This window comes from Zonotrichia albicollis, chromosome 1 (genome assembly GCF_047830755.1).
Source record: "Zonotrichia albicollis isolate bZonAlb1 chromosome 1, bZonAlb1.hap1, whole genome shotgun sequence".
Classification (NCBI taxonomy): Eukaryota; Metazoa; Chordata; class Aves; order Passeriformes; family Passerellidae; genus Zonotrichia; species Zonotrichia albicollis.
Genome location: NC_133819.1, coordinates 23148494 through 23168302, shown reverse-complemented (window position 1 = coordinate 23168302; position 19809 = coordinate 23148494). Strand labels below are relative to the sequence as shown.

Here is a 19809-nt window from a genome sequence, read left to right as displayed (position 1 = left end):
AAGAAAAGTTTAAAACAATACAATCAGGAGAGAAGCATTCTGCTGTTTTTCATACAGAGGTCTACATATTCAAATGCATCTGTTGAAAGTTACAATTTCGTCTTTTAACTTTTTTAACGTATTAGAAGCACAATCCCACACACCCAGGAGCATACAAGGTAGCTGATATACTGCACACATGGTATTTTATCCTTGCAGTATGCAATGTTATTTCTGTACCGAAAAAAGAGGGGGAAAAGACAGCAGAGGCTCTTTCAGGTCTCACATCTCACCAGAACGCTTAAGCATTCTGCTTTACTGTTTTCCTTTCCATTGTTTTCACTACTAGCAAAAATCATCACACCCTCATAATGTGTAATGATTTAAATCTCAACGAATTAAAATTCAGAGCAATGGCAATGGCTCCAATGTTTCCCATATGAAGAGCCGGTGTATGAATATAACTAGGGGGCAGGGAGGGAACAAACAAAAGCCCCAAAGGGAATGCTGCGTTTTATTCCGATGAGGCTCTTTTCAGGGAGCCCGTATTTCCTGATCCTGCTGACCCCAGCCGGCACAGCCCGGCGGGGAGGGACCGGGCCGGGCGGCGGTGGGAGCACCCGCGGGGCGCCCCCGCACTGGAAAGGGGGCTTGGAAAAAAGCCCCAGCAGGAGGGAATGTCGGTGTACCCCTACCGCCATCCACCTCCCGAGCCCTCGTGCTCGGTGCTACAGGTGCAGGCGGTGTGAACAAACTCCAGCCCGTACACCGAACCGGGCCAGCCGCTGCCGAGCCGTGCGCGGCACGGCCGGACCCGGCATCCCGCGAGGGGCTCCCCCGCTCACAGCGGCCCGCCCCGAGCCCCGGGCACGGCTGCTCCCTGTACCCCCAGAGAGGCCCCGGGGCTCGGCGCCGTCCCTGCGCCGTGCTCGGGCACTTCTCCGTCTCCCCGTACGGGACCGGGCGGGGTCGGTGCTCCCCGGACGTGGCCGGGGCCGGGGGGGAAGCGGCGCTCCTCCCTCCCTCCCCATCCCCATCCCCACCTCCACGCTACCGCGGGCGGGCCGGGACCGGGACCGGGACCGGGACCCAGCCCGGGTCAGGAGGCGCCCCCGGCCGCAGCCCCGCTCCAGGCCCTCCTGCTCATGCAGCTGAAATTCCAAGCAAAGCCATTACAAAACCTGTGGGGGGGACAAAAAGGGGATTTGTTTTCGATTCTTTTACCGGCAGCTTCACCCATCCTTCCCTACGAAATAAAAATACAAAGCCTTTTTTTCCTTTAAATTAAAAAAAAAAAAAAAAAAAAGCGGGGCGGGGGGAGTGGGGGAGGTGATAAGCGAGGAAGTAAAATCCGCAAACGGGTTAGAAGTGTCCTAAATAATTAAAAAAAAAAGTGAGGTTTTTTGTAATTTAAATACAAATATACTTACAAAATCTTACAGAGGCTATTTACATCCCTCTCCCCCAACCTGACAGTGCGTTCAGCTCCTACAGGAGACAGCCCGAGCAGCACGGGGCGGGCAGAGCCCGGAGATCCCAGCACTGGGGTCCCCCTAGCTCGTCCTCCGCTCCCCGCCGCCTGCGGAAGCCACTCGCAGTCCCAAAAGTTTGCCCAGGCTGGATAAGGAGCTGCTTCCCGAGGCAGAGCCTCAGTCCTCCGCCTGCCCGCATCTCCCTAGCCGGGCAAGCAGGGGTCTCAGACCGTGGTCTCGCCCTGCTTGCTGTTGGTGAGCCTGGTGTAAAACTTCCTCCAGGAGTTCAGGGTTTTCCCAGACCAGATCCAGAAGCCCGAGGTGATGCCCACGATTAAGGTCATGAGATACTTGATCATGAAGACAGTGAAGTCGGGGCTCATGGGCGGGTGGTGGCCGCTGTGGTTGTTGGGGCAGGGAATGGCATAACTCTTACAGCTCTGCGTGACCCAGCTCCTCTCCCACTGTTCCCTAAAAGCTTGCTCGTAAAAATAGCAGGCAATGACGATGGTGGCCGGCACCGTGTACAGGACGCTGAAGATGCCTATCCTCACCATGAGCTTCTCCAGCTTTTCTGTCTTGGTGCCGTCATGCTTCATGATGGTCCGGATCCTGAAGAGGGACACAAAGCCAGCCAGCAGGAAAGAGGTACCGATGAACAGGTAGACGAACAAGGGGGCCAGCACGAAGCCCCTCAGGGCATCCACGTTGTTGATGCCCACAAAGCAGACGCCGCTGAGGACGTCGCCATCCACTTGTCCCAGGGCAAGGATGGTGATGGTCTTGATGGCCGGCACGGCCCAGGCGGCCAGATGAAAGTACTGGGAGTTGGCCTCAATGGCCTCATGGCCCCACTTCATGCCAGCAGCAAGGAACCAGGTAAGGGAGAGGATGACCCACCAGATGGAGCTGGCCATGCCAAAGAAGTAGAGCATCATGAAGAGGATGGTGCAGCCCTCCCGCTTCGTGCCCTGCGCCACGGTGCGGGAGCCGTCCTCGGCAAAGCGCTCGTTGCAGACCACCCTCTCCTCCAGGAGGAAGCCGGCGATGTAGGCCACGGCCACCGCCGTGTAGCAGCCCGAGAGGAAGATGATGGGCCGCTCGGGGTAGCTGAATCGCTTCATGTCCACCAAGTAGGTGAGGACGGTGAAGAGGGTAGAGGCACAGCAGAGCACAGACCAGATGCCGATCCAGGTGCGGGAGAAGCGCAGCTCCTCGGGCCCGAAGTACATGAGCCCGTAGAGGCGGCCGGGCTCGCAGGGCGCCCCGCAGTCCTTCTCTCCCAGGAAGCGGTAGTTGAGGTACGAGGGCACCTTCAGCGCCCGCGGGCAGGTGAAGCGCCCGCGGGGCTCCCCGGGCCCCGCGCCCCCGGCGCCGGCGCCCCCGCGGTGCGGGTTGCTGGTCCAGCTCTCGGGGCGCAGGGCGGGCGTGGGGGTGCCGCGCTCGGAGGCGTTCTGCCCCACGCAGAGCTCGCCAGCCCCGTGCACCGGGAACTTTTCGCAGCGCAGCGTGTCGGGCCACTGGAAGCCGAACTTGTTCATGAGGGCCTCGCAGCCCTGGCGGGCCCGCTCGCAGAGGGAGCGGCAGGGCGGCAGGGCCTGCTCCAGCACGGTGCACACCGGCGCGTACATGGAGCACAGGAAGAACTTGAGCTCGGCCGAGCACTGCACCTTCACCAGCGGGTAGAACTGGTGGACCTCCAGCCCCGCGTCCTCCTGGTTGGTGTGGCCCAGCAGGTTGGGCATGATGGTCTGGTTGTAGGCGATGTCAGTGCAGAGAGGGATGGAGATGGGCTGGCAGTAGCCGTGGTCAGGGATGGAGATGCCCCGCTCGCCGTTGTACTGCGACGCCGGCAGCTGCCCCCCAGCCGGGAGCGCCGCCGCCCACAGCAGCACCAGCAGCAGCGGCAGCCGCGGGCACCGGCCGCTGCCAACTTCCCCGCCGCCGCTCACCGCCGGCCCGCGCCGCTCGGCCATGCTCAGTCGGTGCCGCCTGCCCTGCCGGGCTCCCGCCGCCCCACCGCCGCCGCCGCCGCTGCTGCTCCCGGCCCGAACTTGCGACTCATGAAGGGAGCGGCGGGCAGGGACGGGGCAGCCCCGGCCGCCACTCAAGCGGCCGCGGAGCGCAGCGCGCAGCTCTGCCCGCACCGGCGGCAGCGTCCTCCGCGCCTCCGACTAGGGCCGCCGCCGCCGCCTCCGCCGCCGCCGCCTGACCATTTGTGCCGGCCCCTCGAGCCCGCGCCCCTCGCCTCGCCGCGCCGCGCTCCCTCCGACCGGTTTCCAGGCGCCCCGCAGTCTGCTTCACCGGAGGGAGGAGCCTTGAAACCGACGCCGAACTTTCCTGCGTAAGGGACCGTCTCCCAACGCCTCAGCCGGGGGCGGGCGCAGGCGGGCCCGGGGCTGCCCCGCGCCGCGCACAAAGGCGGCGGGGGCGGCGCTGGGGAAGGGGCCCCGCCGCGGGGCGGTGATCGGGGGGACGGGGCTGTGCCGCTCGGTCGGCAGCGCGCCGGCCCCGCTGTCCCGGGGCTGTTTTTGGATTCCCCGCTGATGACGATTGTTGGAGCTGCTGAGCGGCGCACCCGGACTGGGCCGGAGCCCGTCACCCCCGGTGCCCCCCGGCGTGCAAGCGGCCGGGCTAATCCCGGCCGGGGAATCGATGTTTGGCACACAGCAAAGGGCAGGATTGCCGCAGGGATCCGCGGCGGTGCCGGAACTCTGCTGCGGGGAGCAGTGCGGTGGGGGTGTCCCTGTCTGAGAGGTGGGGGACACGCTGCGGTCACCGGAGGCGCGGGCAGGAGCCGCAGCTCCGTCCGTGAAGGCACAGACCGCGATGTCGCACATGGCACACACGGCGACACAGGAGTGGCTAAAACTCGCCTCTCCCCAGAGACACAAAGTAACTCGCTAGCGAGCTGTCGCCAGCGTGTTATCTGCGCCTTCCTCCCAGCGCGTCCGCAGCAGCAGCCCAACACACGAAAATAATCCCAATAGGGCTTTCCCATTTCCCTTCCTCCCTCTGTGTAGTGGGCAACTATTCCAGTGTGACTCAAGTCGAATGCTGTATGACTTGCAATACCTCCCGTCAGGGTTTTTGGAAAATTCTTGCTATATTCTTTGGGAGGGGGTGAATGGGCATACAGTGACCGCCAGCAGTAGCCATTTTTACATGCCTGAAGCCCCACTGCACAAACAGAATGGAGGTCCTGTTGGCTCTCCCGAAATGCATCGCCCAGAAAAACGATGAAGGCTGAATAGGGGATTTACTGTACTCATTGGAACTGAATAAGAATAATAAAGTGTGCTCCTGGAGAGAGGAACCCTGCCCTGTTCTCCAGACATTCAGTAATTAAGGCTCTCCGTTGTGTGTGCAAATGTTTTCATGTTTGTCTGAAGGTTCACTCTACCATTCGGAGCTGAACCAGGCATGGAGCTTCTCTCACCAGCTGTCTTCCTTCTCTGCAGCACGCTCCCACCCTTTCCCCCTTACATGTTAATTGAACTCCAAAAATCCATTAGTAGTAAGACAGCTCCAGCATTTATTTCTAGCTGTCAGAGGTGGCAAGGGTTAATAAAAGACATCCGTATTTCTTGGATAGCTACAGATAAAATTTGGACCGTGCTATTTAGGCCACTTTCTTTCTCCCAGCAGAACTGTCCCACATTCAAACTAATTAATAGCAAAATCTGTGCTGTGTAACGACTGCAGGAGTGGGATCATGTTTAGAAATTGCACATCCTTAAAAATGTCGATTGCTGATGTCCTTGTTTACTGAGGTTCATTGAGTTCTGCCAAGAACTCTCTTTTCAGTGGACCATAGTTCAAAAATTATATGCACAAAAACCTTTTTCCATCTTCTGCTGAACAGTTTGATTCCTTTAATATTGTATTTATAGTTTGAAGCTACAGATTTTTCTCTTCAGATCTACATCAGTAATTAAAATTATTTGCTTCTTTCTAGCACAAAACCTATTTATATTCAGCCCTAAATAGCAGTATTGTTTTGCTGTTCATCCTATAAAGACAACACTGGATCTTGAGATCAAAATAAGTATTATCCATGCTTTCTCACAGACACACTCATTCACAATGAGTGTGAATTTCTGACTGGTCTTGGGAAGCCTCCTTGGCTTTCTGCCTGTCCTCTTTAGACCTGGGGACACATCACACAGTCCAGCAGAGGTATTTAAGATGCCCAAGTGCATCATGAGTTGATTTAAATTCTACCTACTGGGGTCTGCATTTGAAATATTAAGGAAACATTTCTCAAACCAAAAACCACCATCTCTAACAACCTAGAAGATTGTTCTAGGAGAAAGACCAGTGTATACAGACAAGGTTTGTACATATACATAATTCATTTTTTCAGAACAACTAGTACAGAAGGAAAACTAGACACGTTTTTGGATTAACAAGCTAATTTTTTTTGTTGTTGTTGTTTTTTTGGTTCTGAAGCAGTAACTATCTAAATGCAGTAATTAGCTAAGAGCTAAACACAGCTTGAGAAAGACTACTTTAAGTTCAGATGTATCAATAAGACCAGAAAGAAAAAGTGGAAATGGGGTGGAGGTGGTATTGTGGGAAGAAGAACAAGGGTCGAGAGCTGGTAAGTTCAGAAAAGTTTCTAGGACTTGCTCATTTTAACTGTGTAGTGATTTTTCACATAACAGAAGAAAATCCTGTGTGGAAAGAATCTTCCCAGAAGCACTTGTCCTACATTTCAAACACCCCAAACCACAAAACTCATCATTAAAGCATAATCCTTTGTGGCCCAAAACACCAGATCAGTTTAAACCGTGCCTGAGCAAGAAGTGCAAGATGTGTTTTGATGCCCATCCACTACTACAGCAGTGAACACCCCCTGCCATCAAATCACCAGCACACCCTGGTCTTACACTGATGTTCCAGGGCTGTACTTCATCCAGTGCACAGCTGCATTCCTTGTGGTTCTGCTGCTGAAAACGACTGGCATGAACTACTGGAGGCCATCTCCATACACCAAACAAACCACTGTGCTGTTTGTGAGGGAGTCTTTCTCACAAAACAGATATTCTTCCACTCCTTTCAGACCTGATCCTTAAGGAAAACTACAGAACTTGGCTCACAGAAGTGCACATAGGTTTCCTAACTCTGCCCAAAACATTGGACTCAGTAGAGATGTTGGTCTGACAGTACATTATCATTTCCTTCTACTTCAACTTATAACACTGCCCCCTCCCACTTACCCCTCTCCAAACACACTGTAAGGTAATTGTCTCTTGTTTCTGCTTAGCTAATAAAGGCTATTTTCCCCATCATTAACATCATCAATATCCTCTCTATTCTAAAGCTACCATCTTCTTCCTTTCTGAGCTGGCTTAATTAATAAGTATCTTAGGAAATGGTAAGCAATTGCTCTTAACTGAAAGGGGATTTTAACCCACAGAAAAGTGTGACCAAAAGTCTGTCTTACTTTCCCACGTATATGTCTTGGCCTACACAAAATATGCAACTTCTTCATGCAACCCCAGTACTGCATATCATATCCACAGGAAATTATTCATGTGTGTCTTCCTTGTTCTTTTAATGATTCCTTAGGTGTCCATGATGGGTGACAGTTGGAGAGAGGAGACTGGACTGGATGCCACCTTTGCTAGGGTCAATGTGACAGTAATCATGTTTTCACGAAGACACACCATGTATTTCTTAAAGCACAGGCACTCTTCCCCCTTGCCACGGAAAGACAATCTTCCATTCTAAAAGAAACAAAAATTTGGGCATTAAATAATAATAAAAAGGAATTTCAGCTTTTACTTCGAAACAATATGCAGATGTTACTAGGTATAGTAGCTATTAGGGGAACTTAGGGCTCTGGTAGGTAGGCAGAGATTTGGCCTCTTACATTCTTTATGTACCAATGCTATCCTTAGAGTGCTGGTTTGTGCTTGCTGTATATGTTATGGGAGATGGGGGATTGTCTGGAAAAACAAAAGTCGTTATGTAAATCTTTAATTTTGTAAAGAAACAAAGCAAAAAGTCATCACAGGATTTTCTTGTTTTCCTCTATGTGACTGGCAAAAATAGGATAGAGTGAATGCTTCCATTCCACAGCACTTAAGGAAAACTTGTTTCCCTAGAGGAAATTATTCAGCTTTATCTCACAGACCTATGTTACATACAGAGAATCCAAATATAAGCACAAATGTACATGTAGGAAGGCTAATGAGTACCCAAATGAATGAAATGTAAACCAAGATGATAACATAAATTATGTTTGTCTACCAAATTAAAGCAAAAGTTATGTTTAAATAATTAGGTTTTCAGTTGAGTTAAGGTTTCATTATTTAGATGTCATATAAAGAGTTAAAAGTAAGATTGTTACAATTCAGTGGGATAAATTAAAAGTTGATTTTTGCCTCATGGTGAGCATGAATCTTGGCTGATAAGAACACAATATTTTTTGTGTGCAAAGCAATCAGTTCTGTATGGAAAGAAAGGATTTTTGAGATTTGGATAGATAGAGGGATTAAAATCTGTAATCTGTGGTGGGCAGCAATGTGTATACTAAATTAGTGAAGTTTCTTGGGAGTTTCCGAATGAGACAGTATAGATTCACATCTCAGGTGGGTCTCATTTCAGCTCTGAGTACTGGCAGTACACATCACATCAAGTCCTCACAATGCACAGACAGGGACACTTGCTGAAAAATCACTGCAAGGATTGTAAAAGCAGTGAAATGAAGGAGAATCAGTACAAAGGTTCTAAATGCAATGAAATGAAGGAGAGATGATTACAGTGTCATACACCCCACATTGTAAGGTGAAAGAAGGTACACCCTTACATTGCCATATTAAAACTACTATATATTTTGGATTATAAAATCCCTAATCCAGATATTACATACTCCTTTAAGTAAGGTGTTCAACCCTAGAAGTTGACATGGAGGTCTACAAACCAAAATTCTGGAGAGAAGGTACCTGGACAAGTCTCCGAAGCAGATTTAACATTTGCATGGTAAGATACTTCTCAGCTTGCAACATGCCAATGACATAGCCATCTGCCTCAGGACCATGGGCATAGTGTCTCACAGACCTAGTCTTGAGACTAGGATTTTAATCCTTTAAATTTAAAAGCCTGCCTTCGACATTTCTTGGAACATCTAGAAGACTTTTGGAAGTATGCCTGTGCTGACAAAAATAACAAACACATGCAGTGATTGGCAAAGAAAATCAGTAGGAGCTGAACACAAACCTTAGGGATGGTTCAGTCAGCAGCCAGAATGGAACACTTTCTGCAGCAAAGGATCTCAAGGCTCTGCAGCCAAGTGCTCAGAAAGTCACCTCAGTGCAGAGGCAGTTGTTACTAACAAGCATTTGACAAGAGACCAAGTAATTCTCTGACCATTGGGTGGCCCAGGTCAGCTTACCCTCAAATTCATCCCACTTGCCTCTCTATATGCCTTTTCTTAATTGGCTGTATTAGTTTGTAATTGTCAATTTAGGTTAAAAATTGTACTTTTATTTCTATTTGGGGGTTGTGGGAACAAGAGAAATAGAATTTATTCCTGCTGAGTGATACCTATTGTAACATGAAGGTGCTACCAGGTAGCATGGGTGAGGAATAAAGAGCAATTTTTGGCCAGCATTGGTGTAAGTCAGGCCCCCATTATAAGGATTTTATGTTTTAAAGAGGCATGAGGAGAAGCGGTATGCACAGTTAAAGCAGACTACAAAGAATCTCTTCCTCCCAGTACCCACAGCATTTTTTCCTTAATGCTGTTTATTCAAGATAGATGGAGTATGTGGAGATTTGATTTGGTTTTCTTTTCTGTTCAGAAGAAATGTAGATGATCCCTTGCAAATTAAAGCCGTATGTTGCCTGCCTTCCCTGACATGTTCTGCGCTGGGGTGAGAGGCGCAGGGGCTGCAGCCCGGCTGCTGCTGCCAGAAGTTTTCCGGAGAACAAGAAAAAGTCACAACTCTTAAAAGGGCAATTGCAGATCACAGCTCATTTTGTTCAGAGAATGCGAACATTTTTACTCTCTTTTTATTTCCCTTTCTTGAGCAAGTTCTTCTACAGTTACATACAGTGCCTGAAAACACAGACTCTCTCTTGTTCTTCAAACACAGAGAGGCTGATTTAAGGGCCTAAGATGGCAATCCTTACTCCCAGGAGCAGACCTGCTGATTTCACAGATACAAGGGAAAGGAGTAGAGCTTCCTAAAGCTGTGATGCAAGGAGAAATTATGTGATGAGCTCTTACTTCTGGCCTCACGCTGCTCTTGCTGTGCTTCAAGTACATTCCTTTTAAAGAAATGACTCCCCATTTCCACTGATGTAAATGAGATTCAGATCATATTTGCTGCATTACTATTTCAAGATACACAAATTGAAAAGGTGTGTGTGCGTGAGGTGCGGAGACAGAGTGGAGGAAGGTTGTTTTTCTATGTATTTTAGCTGTGTGTGTATTTTCCATGAATGGTGTTTAGAGAGTGAGCAGGATGAGATCAGAGCAGGAGTATTTCTCAGCCTGCATCTGCCTTTTTCAGTGGAATGCAGCTTGGTACACATTAAAGGACAATCTTGACTTTCCCTTTAAAATAAATTTTTGGGCTTTTGCTTTTCTTTGTAAAGATAACTTTAAATATTTAACCAATGTTAAACAGAGGCAGAATGCCCAGCAAGACTGAAAGGAATGTGCCCCAAGGATTTGCTTGTAGACCCTTCTCCCCTAAATACATTCTTCATCATACAGGAGGGGTCAGCTCTATTTTGAAAGAAATTGTTTTTGGAAAATTTAGGCTGTTTGTGTGAAAGGGATTATCTTAAGGATGGACAGGAGTAGTTTTCTAGTAGTTTTTTTCCTCCAATTCTGCAGCTGGCTTTTCTAGTTGGCATTTCCCCTACTCTTTGACCCTGGCTGCAGAGAGACTGCTCAACACTTCAGCACTCCAATATCCCAGGTGGGACCCAGATAAAACATCCTTAGCCCAATCCCATAGTCTTCAAGGACGAGAAAAAGGAGCACTTCATAAAAATCTCAAGGTTCACTGTAGAGAGTGTTACCTTCAGGATGATGGAATTTAATTTTCTATTGTCCCAGGTTTTCATTTTGTAATGCTCAAATATGCAGGCATAACGTTTAGCCCAACTGCAAATTGTCTAAGTCTCTCCTTCCCCAGTATCCCTATCAGAATGTGAACCTATCCCATGACGGTGGGTGCATCTGGACTCTTTGCTTTTGGATCTTGTGGCGTCTCTGTTTTTATGGGTGAGTAATAAGATTGTATCATTTTTACTGGATTTGGACTTGTCTATGCAAATCCACCCATTTGCCATCTCAGGGACGATGACTGTAATTCTGTATACTTTCATACGGTATTGCTGGCATTAAGAAAAGTGTCTGAGGGTTCCCAGCACTGAAGACCATAAGGATAAGCTATGTCACCTCAGTGTCCCAGTCTTCTGTTCCTCTCAGCTGTCCACATGCTGAATACAGAGCCTATAGAAGTTTGCTTCCCTCTCTTAAAGTGTCACACTGGCCTGATCCCAGTCATGTCAGGGATGGCTGCTCTCAGCAGCCACAGCCCACTGCAGCCGTATCCCACTGCAGTAAAACCTCAGCCTTGAACCTGCTCAGCAGGAATGGGCTCATATCCAGGAGACGCAGATACTGCAACATTTGGCTGACTGAATCTCTGACATCCAGAAGATTCTGACATGCTTATGTATTTCTCTATTTTCAGATGAAAACACCTCCTTTCCCACTTCGACTCTCAGTGGTTGTCACACCATTGCAAACAAGGTTCAGTCATGCCCATCCTTACATATTCTATCTGGAAAGTGAGAGAGACTTCATGGTTATTCTTCAATTTTCGGAGCTCTTTAATTCATGAGGAAGGATATGCATAAAATATGAACCCTAAATAGAAAGAGTTAGGGAGGGATGGAAAGGGAAAACACAGGATATCTAGCTTCTGGTTCTTACTTGTTGATATCAATTAATGTTGAAATAATTCTTAAATCTCAGGAAGTACTTTGCTGATGGTGATTCTTTTGGACATTGTCTGTTCCTCTGCCATTTATAATAGCTAGTCAGATATAGTCTAGCTATGAGGATAACTATTAATTAGTTAATATTTCTGCAAAGCCATTGTGGTTTCTATTTCTTTTTTTTTTTTTTTTTTTTTTAAAAAGGAGTTGTAGAGCTCCCTCCTTCTTTGAATACATCATGACTTTTTAAAAATGCAGACTGTATTAAATATTTACTTAAAATTCTTTACTGTGCCTACACTTACATTGTTACAAGTACATTTGTGATTGCAATTCCGAGCTGGAGGTCTGGGTTCTCCTTTTAGAGAAAGGGCTAGGAGCAGCTCATCCTAAATTTTGTCCACATTGTTGCCATAGCAAGCAAAAGCATCCAACAAACTGGTTTGGGAGGCACTTTTCCTTCCTTCTCACAAGTAATGTATTTGTGACTTCATAGTGGCAGCCAGCCTGCCATAAAAATTAGGCTGCCATGAAACCACAGCCTTGAACTCACATCTCTGGGATATGTCAGCATTGCTTGAACATTAAAATAATGTGACAGAACCATGTTCCCACATATTGTGTTCAATAGAAGCAAGCTTAAAGATGCTTCAAAACATAGCAAGCCTAATTGTGAGCCAATGTAGCGCTCTGAGTACCAAGGACAGGCACTAATTGGTTTTTGTCATGTCTGCTATGCCATTTTTAATACCTTTTTTTGTTTTTTTAAATTCACAATGCATAGCACTTGGGATATGAGACTTAAAGGCTTGTCTTAGTTGGGGAAAAAGAATGCCAATATTAAACTAATCCCTTGTGTAGACACTCTTATTTCAGTTTAAAAATGCCTTTCATGGCATTAGCAAGTTGATTCCTTGCTGACATAAGCTTAATCAATATGAGGCACTCAGCCTGATATAAATTTATCTCTATGATGGGGTTGCACCAATTTTTCTATGTTGTGCATTTGAAAAACCATTTAGTTAAATCAGTTGTTTCTTCAAACTGGCAAGTTCTCACTCACTGAAGATTTGCAGTACAACAGTGCAGCCAGCTGAAAAATGGATCACTTCAGTAAAATGAAAAGAACTTTGTATGATGCTACCCATTAAAGCTCTGAAAGCTGCAAATATCAATAAACTTAGAACAGCTTTGCATCTATGTTCTTAATCCCCATTTTCTAAATGCAGGAACTTAAATGCAGAGAAATTAAATGCATTTCCAAGGTCAAAAAAAGAGTATGTGGTAAAGTGGTTTCAGAATGAGACCAACGACTTTGAATATCCCTGGACCCAGCATCTTTCAGACATCTTATATGTAAGAAGTACTTGCATCTGTGCTTTCTGGTAATCAGCCCTTAAGAATCAGATTGCCAGGGCTGGATGATGTATCTGAGAATAACTAGTCTGTAATCTCTCATTTGAATTTTGTAAATAGAAGACTGACTTCTTCTTGAATGAAGATCCCCCCTTGTAATTTTATCACCACCTTACTAAATATTTATTTCTAGTAGTATCCTCCTTTAGCTATAAACATACATTCTAATCTCAAATTCTGAGGCAAAACAGATATTCTACCACTTGTTATGGCTACACCAAATGTATTTTTTCAGATTAAACATTTCAAATTTTATGCTGCAAGCAGAGCTTTTTAAGCTAGGAAGAGAATCACAATGACAGTATTGATGCAGTACTATCACCCATTTCTGGAAAAGTGATTGTGGACCAAACAACCACTCTGTCTGCTCGTGTTAAAACCAGGATATTAGCTTGAAGCCCTGTAAGTGATGGGTCTGGTCACAAACAAAACCACACATTAGCTCTGCTGGAAAAAAATGACAATGTCAGGTCAGATGAGCTTGAATCGACCTCAGATCAGGCAGAGGTTCAGATGGAGCAAGTAAATGCTATGGTATGACTGATTGAAAGGTAACTGCATGTAAAATAGAGCACAGCTGGTGTTCTCACCATGGAGTGCTTGCCCACTCTGTTTCTGAGTGATGGTACTAAAAGTTACTGAAACTTGACACACAGTGAAAATGCTTTTTAAAGCCTGAAAAAACCATTTCCATCCTTTGTCATATATCTCAGGTTTACACCCTGAATTCTATGATCTGGAATTCAGTTATACCAGTGATTTGCCAAAAGCAGGGATACTTACAACATGTTAAGCTACGAAGACCATAATTGTGCAATACAAATTCTGTCTACAATTACTGCAATTAAAAATAGAAGCTTGAGGCAGAAGCACTTTAAAAATATTTGCAGACCTATCAAAAGTCTTTCTGTGCTCCTATTCCCAGAGTACCTGGGCACCTCAGCACCTCAAAATCTCTAATGTGCTTGTTGTAAAAGATAAAAGTACTGCTTTGTCTTTGTTTTGGAGAAGGAAATCTAAGGCAGAGAGAGATTAAAATGACCTGTTCAAAGTCAGGTAAGAAATCTGTGATAGGAAAGGGAATTTAAACTAAAGCTGGCACACACATTCTTTTTTCCTGAGGCCTATTTTTCCTGGAAAGCTTTGGGGGAATCACAGTTGTTTTAAGCCCCCTGAGGGAGGTGGTCCCACACCTTGCCCACTCCTGCTGTTTCTCCCACAGAGGCACCTGCAGGGCAGTGGAGAGAAGCAGAGCAATGTGCTGGCCCAGCTGAGGAAAGCTAACCAGCTAAGCCCACTGTAGCTCCAGTTGCAGCAATTCCTTTCTCCAGCCCTTGGCATGGCTGCAGGGGTGCTAGTGCCAGCAGAGGGGAAAGGGAAGGAAGGTGTGAGCTGAAACACAGGAGAGGAGGGAATGGTTCCTGTCAGCAACAGCCCAGCTTTAATGGGCATGAAGAAATCATGAAACTGCAGCTCAGACTGCACCTTTCCAAAGAAAATTTAATCATTAGTTATTCTGACTTGAAATAAAAAAATCTAGTCATAGCTGGACCAGCCACTGAGGTGGCAAATATGGGGAGAAATCTCTGTTGTTTTGGTCCTTCCAGTACTGCAAAGGGAAATTGAGGGGCTTGGGAGTAGAAATGACCTTGAGTCACCTTGATGTTGACTCTTTCCCTGAAAAGAGGGGCAGCAGGACTTGAGGCCATCATTTAACACCTCCCCTCTGCTATGTATGTTGACAACAGATTTATTTAACATCACAGTATTAGTCCATTAAGCTATCACCTTAAACTCTCTCATAGCAGCATGCAAATTTCTTTATGTCTATTCTCTTACCTGAAAAGCAATCAAGATGAGAAATGAAATTTATATATTTACTTAACTTGCTTCATCACCAGTTTTCTCTCCCTGCCTCCCTTTTATGCTCTAACTAACATTTCAGCATGCCATTGTCAATAGTAATTTAAATTAGGCATCAGACCATGCAAGCAGCTCACATGTTATCAGTTAATATGAAGGGAAACTCCAAGGACAGTGGTGCACAGTCTCTACCAGTGTGGGTTGAAGAGCACTGTTTTTGAAGGGGCTGTACCCCTCTGTTGCTGTGAGGAGACAGCTGCCAGCCACTGAAAAACTCTGGACTGGCATAAGGGCTGAAATGAATTAACCAGATAACCTGTGCTACATCTACTATGAAGGGTATCTCCCAGTGCCACTACTCACACATCAGAGCAGCTCTTCATCAGAGAAGGAACAGCCCTTGGTAAAGATGAGATGTTGCAAGAGGAGACACAAACTCTGCCCCTTTTATATCGTGGGTAGGAGTCCTAACTGCTTCTCAACAAGCCTAATCAATGAAGTTGAGAACATGCCACTGTGAATGGATGTTTGTCATATTGTGCAGCAAATCCTCAATGAATACATAAATTAAAAAAGGCCTTGATAAAAGAAATCTGACCAGACACAGATGGTTGACAATGATGATCATCAACATGAAAACTCAGGTGTAGGCTGAGAATTTGAATCCTCAGGATTCAAATTTAACTACGTTGTAAAATATTTGGCATAACTGTTGGACAAGAACTTAGATATGGAATTGTTCTATTAAAAACAAGGTTGAAAAAACCCAGCATTTCAACTTTGCTGGTTAGTGTTGGGTGCTTATTTATCTCAAGCTGGTAAAAGAATATTTGGCTAGGATTTGAAGTGGAAGTTTCATAGATACACAGCCTTTAGCATGTATCCAAATATTTCACTTGCTCTTCCTTTGGACTGGGTATAGACAATGGCACTTGGGCTGCTTCCGACTGCACATGAAAATGAGATTTCCTTCAGCATGTACTTTACTTTTAAAAGGATTATCTCCCACATTTTTCCCGTTCTTCTAGAGCTCAACAGTGCTAGAGACTCAGATGATCTTTTAGAAACAAGAAGACAAACCATGGGGAGGGTTATTTACTGCAGCACTTGTAATAACTGCTTTTTGACTAAGGTAAAGCACGTGACACCTAAAATCAGCAACAATATCTTACAGAAGTACCTACAAGCCTAATCCACAAATTCTCTCTGCATGTACATAGTCATTATTTCACTACTTTAGTTTTTTTCTTTTAAAAGTCTCCTTCTCTCTTTCCTTAAAGCATTAAAGAACTAAGGAACTCACGATCTCATGCTAACAACTTTTAGCCCTAGGAACATAATCTGCTTTTATATTTTATCAAGATAAATTCCAGACATAATTTGTTTTCCCAGACCCAACTCTTGGCCTGTATTTCTCACAAGTGGATAACCATCCAATAAAAATAAATAAAAATGTCACCCTACCAAATTAATATCTGACATTGCTCATAGCTGACGTTGTTCAGAGACCCCTTTTGCATCCACAGAAGACAGCCATGACTTTCTCACTGCTGCTCCCTGATCAGTTCTATGCAGCCCATGTAGCCTCTGAGCTCGTTATGCGTAGCTCTCTCATGTTGCTGTAGACTAATGATAAAGAATTTGGGTGTGTGGACATTCCCATTTTGTATGAATCTATCCTATTTTATAACAAGAGTCATTAGAATACAGACTGTTAGTATCCACAGTTACAGCTTATTTCCATGCCATGCTGGAGGAGAAGAGAGAGATCTGAAGTTGAAGGTCAGAGCCTTTAAAGAATGAAGAAATGTCTCCTGCAGGTGCTTGGTTTATAATTGCCCAGGACAGAGCTGCTGCTTTTATGAGCATTGTTGTCACAGTAAAATTCCTAAGAAAAACAGAGTGGTTTTTTTTTTGGTTGGTTTGTTAGATTTTTTTGTCCTGGCATCTGTTCACTGTCAGTGGACGCCCACAGCTCTAGCCAGGAGTATGCCTTCACTTCTGGCCTCTGATGTGAACAGCTTTTGCTCCAGCCCTGGGGAGCTGCTGGGCAGACAAAGCAGTAGGGAGCAGGCAGCACCCCAGGTGATAAAATGTCCAGTTTCCAGTCTGATGTATGGGAAATTTTAAAAGCTTTGATGTCTGAAGGCATATGCACTCCAGCAGAGAAAACTTCACATCTCATCTCTCCCTAGCCAAGAGTAGATCTTTTCTATTATATCACAAGCAGCCTGACAACACAACACATAAAAATTGGAGCTATCACCATATCAGATCATGAACCAGCTTTCCTGAATGTTGTTATTAAGGCAATTCTTAAATTCTTTAGAAGTATGCTAAGTATACCCGAAATAAGGCTTAATGCAATTAATTTGACTAAACAATTCAGAAGAAAATATATTAATGTGAAAAGTATAATGGAGGAATTACCACATGAATTCTCTAATTGCCTAGATTCTAAAACACATAAGGGTATCAGGGACCTGGCAGACACCAAAATCCATAATTTTCCCTATCATATGTTTCTGCAGTAGAAAGTAGAATTAAATAAACACTTTTTCTTTTTTAATTAAAGGAATGTAGACTCTTCTACATAAATCTTGATAGTGAACCAGAAAGCACAGCTCTGTTCACACACTCAGCTAAGTGCAACCATTCCCTCCAGGGAATGTACTGTGGAACTTGATCTCCTTGGTACCGAGCAGGTAGAATATGCTCTCTTACAGAGCCAGCCCACATTCATCCAGCATGAAGGCAGAATATGTCCTCTCATTTATGCTTCACCTCTTAGTTCTGTGCTCGTGCATGGGGAACATTGGAGTTTGAACTGCCATGGTCAGAAGATGCTCAGTTCTGAGCAGGGACAGCAGTACTGTGAGACTGAGCGTGCTGGAGCTGTGCTGTGGTTTGGCTCAGAAAGCCTGGCTGTTTCACTGGATCTGGGCAGTTAGGGAGAGCAAGTAGAAGTAGTCAAGGAGAATTAATAAAAACATGGGGATATCTGAAAAGCTCTTGGAATGAACACCTGCCTGGAGTTGTGCATTCTAAAGGCTGCAACTCTGTAGCTGTGTTGTGGTCACATACACAAAAAAATGAACTGTCTGCAGTCCTAGGCATACAAGATTTTACAGTTTCATATCCCTGTTTCCTTTGCATTTTCTACAAGCAAAGAATGAGCAGATACCACAGATCAGCAGCTGTACAGTAACTTGTAATCTGTTATACTCTGGTAGCTGATCTGGGCATGCAGTTTTTCCATTCAATTTCAGTTAGGGTTAGAACCCCTGAGGAGAAAAGAGTGCAGATAGTGCTGTGAGCATTTTAGCTCTGCACATCCAGTGCCATGCTGGCTTGCTTTTTGGAACACCAGCAGAAGGAGAGGAGCCGCAGCTATAGAAGCTTGCAATGGCAGGAAAGACAATGTATGCAGCAAGCTCTTGTCCAAACAGTTGCTGCTAAACCATGGGCATCCACAGAGCAGACTTGATGACCTATGCTGGCTTTAAGGCTTCATAAAACTGCCTGTGCAACCAAGAATTTTAAATCTGATTGCATAACATGGCATGTTAATGCATATGGGATGGTTTTCAGAAGCAGTGTCCTCTCCCATGAAGATGGAAACTCGGGCTTCAGGGACCACTTTGAAGAAACCAGACTTCAAAAATAGCATAAATGTGGCTCAAGTAGCTGTGCATACAGCTGTGATAAGCTGGGCCTTGGTCCAATAATCCTGATTGCGCTTTGTTTTATTTTTTTTTAAGTACAAAATATTATTTTAAGTACAAAATATATTTGCATCACTGACTTGAAAGGTCCTGGTAGCTACGTTGATTGTTTATTGTTTCTACTTGCAAACAAAGAAAAGTGAGGAGAACAGCAAAGTGGTCAGATGTGGGATAGCTGCAGGAACAGAAAGGCCAAGCTGTTGAAAGCTGTCAGTGCAAGTGCCAGCAAAGAGGCCAAAACAGATACATAAAGGAAGACAAGGAGGTTGCAAGTAAGCAGCCAAAGGCAATACCTCTACCAGCTTCAGGCAAAGATCCTGCTCATCCAGCTAACTACAGAGACCTTAGTCACTGGTGGAAAAAAATAATCATGAATACATTTACCAACAGATTAAGGCCCAGAGGAAGCAGATGGCCAGAAATGCTGTGACTTCACAGCAGACACAAGCTTTATTGATCAAATTATCATTCTTGGCAACTGATGGGAGGGGAGTAATAAAAATGGTTTAAAGCTTTTGGAGGAAAACAACTGGCTTCTCTGGCTTGAGTGGATAGAATATAGAGAGTGTGGATATATGGAGTTTCAGGTAACTATAATAATAAAAGGTGTGTGTTAAGACTCCTGTAGTGAAGTAAGAAATGCCAAGCAATTGGGTAAGTCCAAGTCTGATTTAGGAGCAGACAAGCTGGAATCACACTCATTTTCAATCATGAAGATGAATGTTGCTGTGAGATGCCTTGGAGGGCATAATTTTGAAAGATCCGCAGCAAAGCTTTTCAGTAAATATAAATGATATGCAATTACTGGCTAGTTTGTCTGGTTTAATGAAAGCATTTTTTGCCATGTTGGAAAATCGGTTTTGTAGGCTTGAACTTAAAACTAGTTCCAAGAGGATGAGATGGCTGAATCTTGGAGAAGAAAGAGTACAGACTGTGCTGACATGTAACATAAGGGATGTTACAGAGAAGCCTACTCCTACATGTAGTTATATCCACATCAGCATCAGTGGTTCAGTAAAGATGAATTAAAACAGTCATGTACCTTAGTCAGAAATGCTGCACAGTAGGTGATGAGATTATGGATCAATAAGGATAATACATCTACAATCCATATGGGGTTTTTCTCAAATTTATTATAACTTCACGGACTAAGAACAGTTCCAGTAAAAGAGATAAAATTGTGAAAAGGACTGGAGACAACTCTTTCAAATGTTGCAGTTAGAAATAGAAGACACTTCGAAATATCAGAGACTGAGTTAGGAAATCAAGGCAGGGGATTGACTTTAATTGAAAAGATTATAATGATGATTATACACTAGGCCATATCAATACACAAGGGAAAAAGAAAAAAGCATTCAAGGCGTAAAAGCTAATATCATCCCTGA

At 45.3% G+C, this 19809-nt stretch overlaps 2 protein-coding genes across 3 annotated transcripts in view; both read right to left on the bottom strand.

Moving 5' to 3' along the window:
• Positions 1–1271: 1271 nt before the first annotated feature.
• On the bottom strand, positions 1272–3564 carry FZD1 (frizzled class receptor 1). Its single transcript, XM_074535835.1, has one exon. The coding sequence runs from the start codon at positions 3425–3427 to the stop codon at positions 1676–1678; it is 1752 nt and encodes a 583-aa protein (XP_074391936.1). The 5' UTR covers positions 3428–3564; the 3' UTR covers positions 1272–1675.
• Positions 3565–4603: 1039 nt separating this feature from the next.
• The window catches only part of CDK14 (cyclin dependent kinase 14), a 343783-nt gene continuing 328577 nt past the window's right edge, over positions 4604–19809 (bottom strand). For both annotated transcript variants that reach the window (XR_012579124.1, XM_026795414.2), the window contains one exon: positions 4604–7183. The gene's annotated coding sequence lies outside the window, so the exon portion shown is untranslated. The remainder of the gene's footprint in view (positions 7184–19809) is intronic.

Coding starts and splice junctions, on each gene's coding strand:
- FZD1 (XM_074535835.1), bottom strand. CDS start 3,427: ATGGCCGAGCGGCGCGGGCCGGCGGTGAGCGGCGGCGGGGAAGTTGGC.